Source organism: Lipotes vexillifer, unplaced genomic scaffold, assembly GCF_000442215.2.
Source record: "Lipotes vexillifer unplaced genomic scaffold, Lipotes_vexillifer_v1.1 scaffold190, whole genome shotgun sequence".
NCBI lineage: Eukaryota > Metazoa > Chordata > Mammalia > Artiodactyla > Lipotidae > Lipotes > Lipotes vexillifer.
Window position 1 is genome coordinate 426,476 of NW_006794958.1, and position 9,537 is coordinate 436,012.

At 36.4% G+C, this 9,537-nt stretch overlaps 1 protein-coding gene across 1 annotated transcript in view; it reads left to right on the plus strand.

Annotated features, from left to right (window-relative positions):
* The first annotated feature begins 4,777 nt into the window (after window positions 1-4,777).
* MIS18BP1 (MIS18 binding protein 1) overlaps window positions 4,778-9,537 on the plus strand; it is a 54,168-nt gene continuing 49,408 nt past the window's right edge. The window contains 2 exon segments of the mRNA XM_007467376.1: window positions 4,778-5,318; window positions 9,459-9,535. Of these exon segments, the coding sequence (XP_007467438.1) occupies window positions 4,778-5,318; window positions 9,459-9,535 (618 nt within the window).

A 9,537-nucleotide genomic window follows, 5' to 3' on the forward strand; every position in this document is an offset into this window, starting at 1 on the left:
AAAAAATTTTTTTTAAAGATTACCAGGTAGGAGAATTGTGTGCGTCACTGCCAGATTCTTTACCTTGGAACCCAGCATCCACAGAGCTAAAGAAAGAATTGATCCATCCAGCTTCTGTTTTCTTTTGATTAAATTACATATTCGCAAATATGTTCAGATGTAAGTAAAATTATTAAGGTAGTGGCAGGCCCCTTCATCAAAGATAAACGCTGCACTTCAAAGATAAACGCTGTTTACAATTTGGTATACTCACTTACAGATTTTTTGCCCTATGCTTATGCTACTGGATGTGTTTGTTTATTTTTGACTTTTTTTTGTTTTTACAGAAATTCAATTGTACGTCCTATTCTGTTGCTTTTTTAATTTAGTGTATCCTAGCTACTTTCTATGTCAGTATATGCGTGTGTGTGTATATCCTTTTATTGAATACATAGAATTCAGTTGTATGGATGTAGCAGAATTTTGTCCCATATTTATAGACATCTAGGTTGTTTCTAGTTAGCCTGGTACTTCAGTAAACAGTAGAATTTTGTCCCATCTTGGTAGACATCTAGATTCTTTCTAATTAGCTCAGTACTTAAGTGAACATCCTTGTATAGGGCCTGTTTAAGAACTTGGGCTTTGAAATCAGACTGAGGTCCTGCTCTTAATCATTGTAAGCGGGACCTTGGACTGGTTATTTAACCACTCAGTGCCTTAGGTTCGTCATCTTCAAAATGGGAATAATGACAGTATTTAACTCTTAAGAATTGCTGTAAGGTTAAGTAGTATCTGATGTATATGCAGTAGATGTTGACTATTATTACCACATATATATTTGCATTCTTATGTAGATGTTTCTATAAGAAAAAGAATTTTAAGTAGAATTTCTTTACCATTGGCATGCAAACCTATATTTTGAAATTAATCTTTACCAATCTGATAATCATAAGAAGTCTCACTGTTTTAATTTGCATCTCTTCATTTAATAGTAAAATGGAGTGTCATTTTGACTCATTTATTGGCCTTTTGTATTCCATTAATTGCCATAAATGTCCTTTGGCCATTTTTTGTGTTGATCATTTCTTTAAATTGATTCATTTGGTTTCTTTGAGTGTTATCTATATTGGCCCTCAGTGTGTCATGTGCTGCATTTTCCCCCCCAAATGTATCATTTGCCAGTTAACTTACTGTTCCTCTCATTTTTTTTCCCAACTCTTGTCTCCCAGTTTTGGTTAGTGTGCCTTGGGAGTTTTGATCCATTCCATTATAATTATTATTAATATTACCACAACAGTAGATTCCTAGAACTTTTCATGTCTTCTTAGGAAGAAGAGTAAAAACTACTTTCAGTATCATATCCATGATAACAGTTGTTTAGCCTGCCTTTTACATACTATAAATGCTCATAGCTAGCTTTTTTTATATAATGGTTTTCCCACACCTGAGTATTTATTTTGAATAAATAGCCATTTTTTCCTAGTACATCAGCATTTGTCAGTTTTCAGAATAAATTATAAGTATTAGATTTTCCAATAGTTTTAAGCAGTTAATGAAGGCACAAGCATACCATTTTAGAATTCACCTTCTCTTCTTCAGTCCTAGAGTCTGAGCATCATGATTTATTTTCTTTGTTTTGCTTTTCTGTTAACTAGGAAGAGAATGGGGCTTCAGGTGTTTATTGAGTGGCCTCTACCCAGTGGCTTTCCCCCTGCCCCCAGTGGCTTTTTGTTTTTCTTCTTTATCTATTCTGCAAAGCTTCTATGGTCAGAGAAAATCCTGGGTGATATTTTTTTTCTCTATATCCTTCTCTTTTCCACCAACAGCACTGAAACCTGGCAACTATTGGCAACTCTTTTCGCGTCTATTGAGTTGCTCTTTATCACATAAATAAGAAAGAGGTGCTTCTCTTTCTTATTTAAAGAGGAACTTTCTGCATCTTTTGGGGAGGGTGAGTGGAATTTGAGGATTTTCAGAATCTTGACTACACACCTCTCAATCCTACTACATGTTTGAATGGAGAAGGAAGAAGTTGGGCAACATGAAGGAGAGGAGTTGTGTGCTGGTTCTTGGAGACTTTCACTGTGACTGTAATTATCTGCCTCTAGATGAAAACAGTTCTGTGTGTGTACAGTAGTCCCCACCGCCCCCGCCATTACCCGCATTTCACTTTCCTCGGCCCACAGTTTCAGTTACCTTCAGTCAACTGCAGTCTGAATATATTAAATGAAAAAATCCAAAAATAAACATTTCATAAGTTTTAAATTGCATGCTTTTCTTAGTAGCATGATGAAATCTCACACTGTCTCGCTAGGGATGTTAATCATCCCTTTGTCCAGCATATCCTACCCATTAGTCACTTAGCAGCCCTCTCGGTTATCAGATGGACTGTCTATCAGATGGACTGTCGAGGTATCATAGTGCTTGTGTTCAAGTAACCCTAATTTTACTTAATAATTGCCCCAAAACACAAGAGTAGTGGTGCTGGCAATTTGGATATGCCAAAGAGAAGCTGCAAAGTGCTTCCTTTAAGTGAAAAGTTGAAAGCTCCTGACTTAATGAGGAAAAAAAATTGTATGCTGAGGTTGTTAAGGTCTGGGTGAAAACCGAATCTTCTATTTGTAAAATTGTGAAGAAGGAAAAAGAAATGCATGCAGGTTTTGCTATTGCACCCCAAACTGCAAAAGTTTACAGCCACAGTGCATGATAAATGCCTAGTTAAGTTGGAAAGCCATTAAATTTGTGCAATAAGATATTTTGCGTGAGAGAGATGACATTCACATAACTTTTATCACTTTTTATTATTTTTTATTTATTTTTGCTGTGCCGCGTGGCCTGTGGGATCCTAGCTCCCCAACCAAGATCGACCCCACGCCCTGCGGCATTGGAAGTGAGGAGTCTTAACCACTGGACCGCCAGGGAAGTCCCTCTTACAGTATATTGTTATAATTGTTTTATTCTTTACTGTGCCTAATTTACAAATTAAACTTTATCATACGTATGTACGTAAAGGAAAAAACATAGTGTATATATAGGGTTTGGCACTATCCACAGGTTCAGGCATCCACTGCGGGTCTTATAATGTATCCACCCCTGGGAGAAGTGGGGTGGCGGGGGAGGACTATTGTGCTACAGATTGGGCCTGTTCTTAGTTCTGCTAGTTTATTTGCAGTTTATACTTCCTGCCGAGCATTTCATTAGGTTCTAAGGAATTGAGATTGTGTAAACCTGCACATACTTTGCCTTCTTTCCATGCAATTGTCCCAGTTTATTCAGTTTAAAGAGAATGGCTAGTGAGTATTACAACTCTCAGCACAGGGTTCCTGTCACTAGCACATTGCCAAATGCATAAATATATACATTAATACATATTTGCTGAATTCAGTGGTTTTTGTGTCATTCCCAGGATAACCCTTTTTTGTCAGCTCTTGTTATCAAGGAATATTTCCTTCTTTTTTTCTCTTATAAACTATGGGATAAAATGGTAATTCGTATATGAATTTTTAACTTGCATATTTGTTTCTTACAGAAGTTACTGTAGATAAAGATACTTGATGTCTTTGGTCTGATTGCATTTGTATTTTCTGAAATAGGCTTTTTATGTTTATATGATGTCAAAGACTGGTTGGAATAGTTATAAATTCAGTGATCAGAGATGCTATAAATCTAGATTTTCAAGTTCTGAGCTCCTCAGGTTGAAATATTTTGTTAATTTACCAGGTATTACAGAATGTAACTGTATGGTTCATCACCTAAAAATCTTAATTTCTAGGTGTGGGAAATAAAATTTATATGTAAGAAGCAAGCTAAACAAGTCTAAGACCATGTATGCCCAAGTGCATGATTTCCTCTAAAAATTCTAAGTAGCGGTAAATGTTTAGAAAATTAGAATGTATATAATTTACTTTTAATTTGAGGGTTTTTTTAAACAAAAACCTCACAATTAAAATGTTCTGCAGCATAACAAAATCAGGATTAGAGATTATTTAACTTAAAAATTGAATGGTGGGCTTCCCTGGTGGTGCAGTGGTTGAGAGTCCGCCTGCCGATGCAGGGGACACGGGTTCGTGCCCCGGTCCGGGAAGATCCCACATGCCGCGGAGCGGCTGGGTCCGTGAGCCATGGCCGCTGAGCCTGCGCGTCCGGAGCCTGTGCTCCGCAACGGGAGAGGCCACAACAGTGAGAGGGGGCGTACTGCAAAAAAAAAAAAAAAAATTGAATGGATTTTTAGCCTTCATTAGGATATATCATTGTAGCTGCTGCCTTAAAATTTAAGTGCCTAAAAGGAAAAACCATATTGGTGAAATTTAATCTTTTATAACTTAATGTAGTGCCATATGCAAATGTCAGTTAATGGTTTTTGATGCAAATATTAGATTGGAACTTCCAGGACTTGAGGTTCAAATAAATTTCAAAAACAGATATTCAAAATTCAGCCCCTAGAGCGATTAAGTAGAAGACTTGGTGAAAGCTGCTTTTTCGTAGAGAAGTAAATTTAAAAGCCAAACTGTTTATCATTGAAAAATAGTAAAATGAGGCTTTAACAAAAATATAAAATCTTTGTCTGATTTGTGAGCTATAGATTATCCAGTGTTGTTATGAACCGATTAAACCTTTTAATTAGTATAATGTTGTTATGGAAAGCAAATAAACTTAACTTTTTCTGTACCAAAGCATGGTAAAGGTTGATTTCACATTGAACTACAGGTTCTTCTGGCCCCCTGCTGAAGGTCTATCCTGAAAATTGTGTTTAAGTGAATATTCTGTTAGAGGAAATTTGTTGCTACTGTTTATCAAGATGATTGCAACACCTTTGAAACATCCAGGAATTCACTTGTCTTCAGAGACATCTTCTCAGAGGAGAAATATGCCCATGCATGCAGTCTTTTTTGACAGCATTCCTTCAGGCACACTTACTCCTGTAAAAGATTTGGCGAAATATCAGAAGTCCTCTTTAAAATGGAATGATCATAAAAAGAGTCAGTTCCTAGAAATAACAGTTTTTAATAATAAAAATATATTTCAATCTACCATGCTAACAGAGGCTACCACCTCTAACAGTTCTCTTGATATCAGTGCTATAAAACCCAACAAGGATGGATTAAAAAATAAAGCAAGCTATGAATCACCAGGAAAAATATTTCAAAGAATGAAAGAAAAAGTACTACGTAACAAGCAAGAACAAGCATCAAGAAACAGTTTGTTGGAACCACCAAAAAATGAAAGAAATAAAATTTTCACTCCTAACGGAGCTGAGGAAGGAGTATTACAGCATACCTACCTCTGTGAAGGAAAGGAAAACAACAAATCATTCCAGCCAGAAGACAGTTCACTAAGAGGTTAGTTTTATTACGTGCTGGTTTAAAAAGTGTTTATTGTGTCTGATACTGTTTTAGGCACTCGGGCGGGATACAGCAGTGAACAAAATGAACAAAAATCTCTGCCCTCATGAAGCTAGCTTACATTCAGTTGCTGGGAGACAGATCACCAAATAAGTATTTTTTAGGGTATAATAGAAGAAAAATGCTCTGGAAAGAAAGAAGAGTAAGCTTGATGGGGAGAGTTGAAGGAGGTTGTAATGTTCAATGGGGTGGTCAATGTTTCAATAAGGTGGCATTTGAGCCAAAAATTGAAGGAGGCACTAGATAAAGATATCTTGGGGACTGAATGGGGAAGGATGATCCTTCAGCTGGTACAAATGCCCTGAAATAGAAGCATGTGGACTAGCTGTGAGATTATCATGGAGTGAGTGGACAGAGCTGGGAAGGAGTGGATAAATAGAGGGTCAGATAATGCAGGGCCTTATAGGTGAATGTTAGAGTTTGGGCTTTTATTGTGAACAAATTAAGGAGCCACTGGAGAGTTTTGAGCAGAGGAATGACACGATCTGACTTATATTTTTAAATTTGAAATAGTTAATGAAATAATTCAGTTGAGAGGGGGTGTTGGCTTGGTCAGGTGGTAGCAGTGAAGATAATAAGGAGTGGCTGAATTCCAGATATATTTTGAAGGAAGAGCCAATAGCATTAGCTTAGAGATTGGATGTGGAATATAAGAGGTATAAAGGGTGATTTGTTTGGTTTTTTTTTTTTTTTTGCTCAAGCAACTGGAACAATTTAACTGAGGTGGGGCAGACAGAGGTGGAGTGGGGTTGGGGGCTCAGCAATTATATTTTTTGTCATGTCAATTTTGATATGTCTGTTAAAAATTAAAGTGTAGTTGTGAATTAGGCTTTTGAAAAAAAGTAGTTGGAATTTAGGGAAATGGTCCAGGTGTGAAAAATACATTTGAGAGTCATTAGCACCTAAATGGTATTTAAAGCTATGAGATTAGATGGGATCATCAGGGAGTAAGTGTACACAGGAAAAACATTCAAGGATGAGTCCTGGGCCACCCTAAAATTTAGAAGTTAGAAGAAAGAGTAGGAAGTACTGAAGGCCACTGAGAAGATGAGGAAGAAGAAAAACCCAAGAAAACAAAATGCTTTTGAGGAAGTTGTCATTAGCTGTGTCTAATGCTGCTAATCAGTCAAGAAAGATGAAGGCTGAGATTTGACTATTGGAGTTAGCAACGTGGAAATCATTGATGACTGATGTGGGCAGTTTTGGTGGAGTGATAGGAGCAAAAACCTGATTCGGGAGGATTCAAGAGAGAGTGTGAGGAGAGAAATCGATGATGGTGAACATAGTTCTTTTTGAGGGGAGCAGAGAAATATGGGAAGTATGGTTTAAGAAGATCTTGTTGTTTTTAATGATTGGTGAAATAACATCATCTTGGTGTGCTTTTGGGAATGATCCACTAGGGAAGGAAAAACTGAGACTTGTAGTATGATATTCTTGAGTAGTTGAGAGGAAATAGAATCTAAAAGTAGATGTTTGGCCTTCGCTAGGAACATAAACAGAACATCAAAGGTAGGCAGTGTTATGTGACTTCAGAAATAATCTGAAATAGGAAGTCAAGTCATCTGTTGAGAGCAAGAATGGGAAGCAGGTATTGAAGTTTGAGGAGGTTTGAATAGTGTAGGAGTGCAAAAGAGTAAATGGCCTAGGCCTGATTTCCTGGGCAATGTTAAGGACTTACTTGAGATTTGTGGGCATGAATTTAGATAAGACCAATCAGTATGGTTGTGAGTTTTCCTCTAGCTGCATAGGTGCTGGTGGGGAATAGAAAGGGGGTTGGATTTTATCAGGACTGTAATTTTGCCAAATACAGGCATCCTCGTTTTATTGCAGTTCACTTTATTGCTCTTCACAGGTATTGCGGTCTTTATAAATTGAAGGTTTGTGGCAATCCTGTGTTGTCAGATAATGGTTACCATTTTTAAACAGTAAAGTTGCTATAAAAAAAATTGTGTTTTTAGCAATAATTTTTTAAATTAAGGTATGTACATTTTTTTCTTAGACATAAGACTGTTGCACTCTTAATAGACTACAATATAATATAAATAGAACTTTTATATGCATTGGGAAATAAAATTCACATGACTCACTTTATTGTGATACTCACTTTATTGCAGTGGTCTGGAACTCAACCCACAATATTTCTGAGGTATGCCTGTAGGATGATGTGAAGAAACGACAAAGGAGTTGGGGTGTGTGTGCAAGGGGGTGGTCACAATTAGCCATGAAAGTTAAGTTGGTTAGACAGAGAAAAGAAGACCTGAAGGAGGTGAAGAAGTGTAGGTCTTGTTGGGATAGTCAGTAAATTTGAGAGAATGATCTGGAAAGATATAAGGTGATCAGAAATTGGGACACTTGAAATTGAGATTTTAATGATTTGCAATAATTGATAAAGATACTTTACATGCATTATTTCTTTTGATTCTTTGAGCAAACACTGTGTTTACATGCTTATTTAATAGTCTCAGAGATGGAGCTTTTAAATATGTCACATCTTCTCTGTGTCTCACAGGTAATAAGTGATGGGCTGAGAATTAAATACAGGTATCTATTAGAAAGCCCATGCTCTTAACTACTATACAATAGATTGTGGGTATATTGTTGCATTTCAAAGACAGTGATATATTTTGACACAAAAAGCAGAGTTTTCTAAGGGACTTTAGGATAGAGGTGGAGGAGTATACAAAATAATCTCATACAGTCTAGGAAAAAAGGGAGAAGCAAATGAAATAATGTATATTAAAGCATGTTTTATATGTAAAGTGGAATTAGAGAGAAGAAGTAACTGACTACTTTGAGAATCTGATGAATCTTTCCCCAGAAAATGCACATATATACAAACACAGATTTTGTATATAATTTCAGAGACCTTTTGGAGAGTCTCTGCATGGATCCTTGGACTCTCAAATAAACGGCCCAAGTTCTATATAGCATGTTATTTATATTTGATTGAATTACCTACTCATCTTTACTACATTGCCTTGTCATTTCTAGTAGAATGAATTAAAGAAATAGAAATTTATCCTTCTTTTATGACACATCATTACAATAAAATCTTTATATTAAGGTTTCTAAGGCCAAAGCGGCATACTTATTAAAGTATAATCACTACTAATTTTTTCAAGTGTAATATTTAAAATTAAACATATAGGGCTTCCCTGGTGGTGCAGTGGTTGATAGTCCGCCTGCCGAAGCAGGTGATGCGGGTTTGTGCCCCGGTCTGGGAAGATCCCACGTGCCGCGGAGCGGCTGGGCCCGTGAACCATGGCTGCTGAGCCTGCCTGTCTGGAGCCTGTGCTCCGCAATGGGAGAGGCCACAGCAGTGAGAGGCCCGCGTACTGCCAAAAAAAAAAAAAAAATTAAACATATAAAATAATTCAGTTTCTCCTTCTCTGGTACAAATTAAGTCGATTACCTTCCCCTTTTTGTGTGAAAGAAATTCATTTCTGTATTCAAGAAACAAAACTAACCATCTAGGATGTAAAGCAGAATAAAATGTAAATAATACTATTAGTTCCTATTTTTCTAGTTGATACGCCTACCAGATTTGTGCCTTTGAAGACCTGCTAAAGAGATGTCAAAGAAGTATAAATTATGGTTTAGTCTGCTACTGAATCTCAACATTTTGATTTTTAAAGTATAAGTTACAACTTTTCAACTGTTCTTCCACATTTTAGAAATTTCCAGCAACCAGAAGCAAAATCAGAATTTTCAAGGCTGGATGGCACTTCATATATAACCTTAACACTGGTTTGTGGCAGAAACAGAATGTTATTCCAGATGTCTAGGCTTCTAAGTTCAGTAGTATACTTTTGTCTAGAGTTGGCAAGTAATGTGGAGAAGTTTTTAAAAAAAATTTTCTCAGCATAATGTAGGTATAGATAATCTGTTGATGGCATGAGACAATAATAAAGGGAAAAAAACTTAATGTAACTGTCATATATTCCGTAAGTATACACTATTGGTTGGATCATTACTGAACCTAAGTCTATTCCAAGATTTTTTTTTAAGTATTTTTTTCTTCTCAGTGACTAATACAACTCAACTTCTTTCTTTTAAAAAAACCAACAAAAAATGCAGCCTCAGTCCAAGAAGTTCCTTCAGAATCATCAAATAATATTTTCCTGTCAGTCAAGCAAAAGATTCAATATCAGCAGGA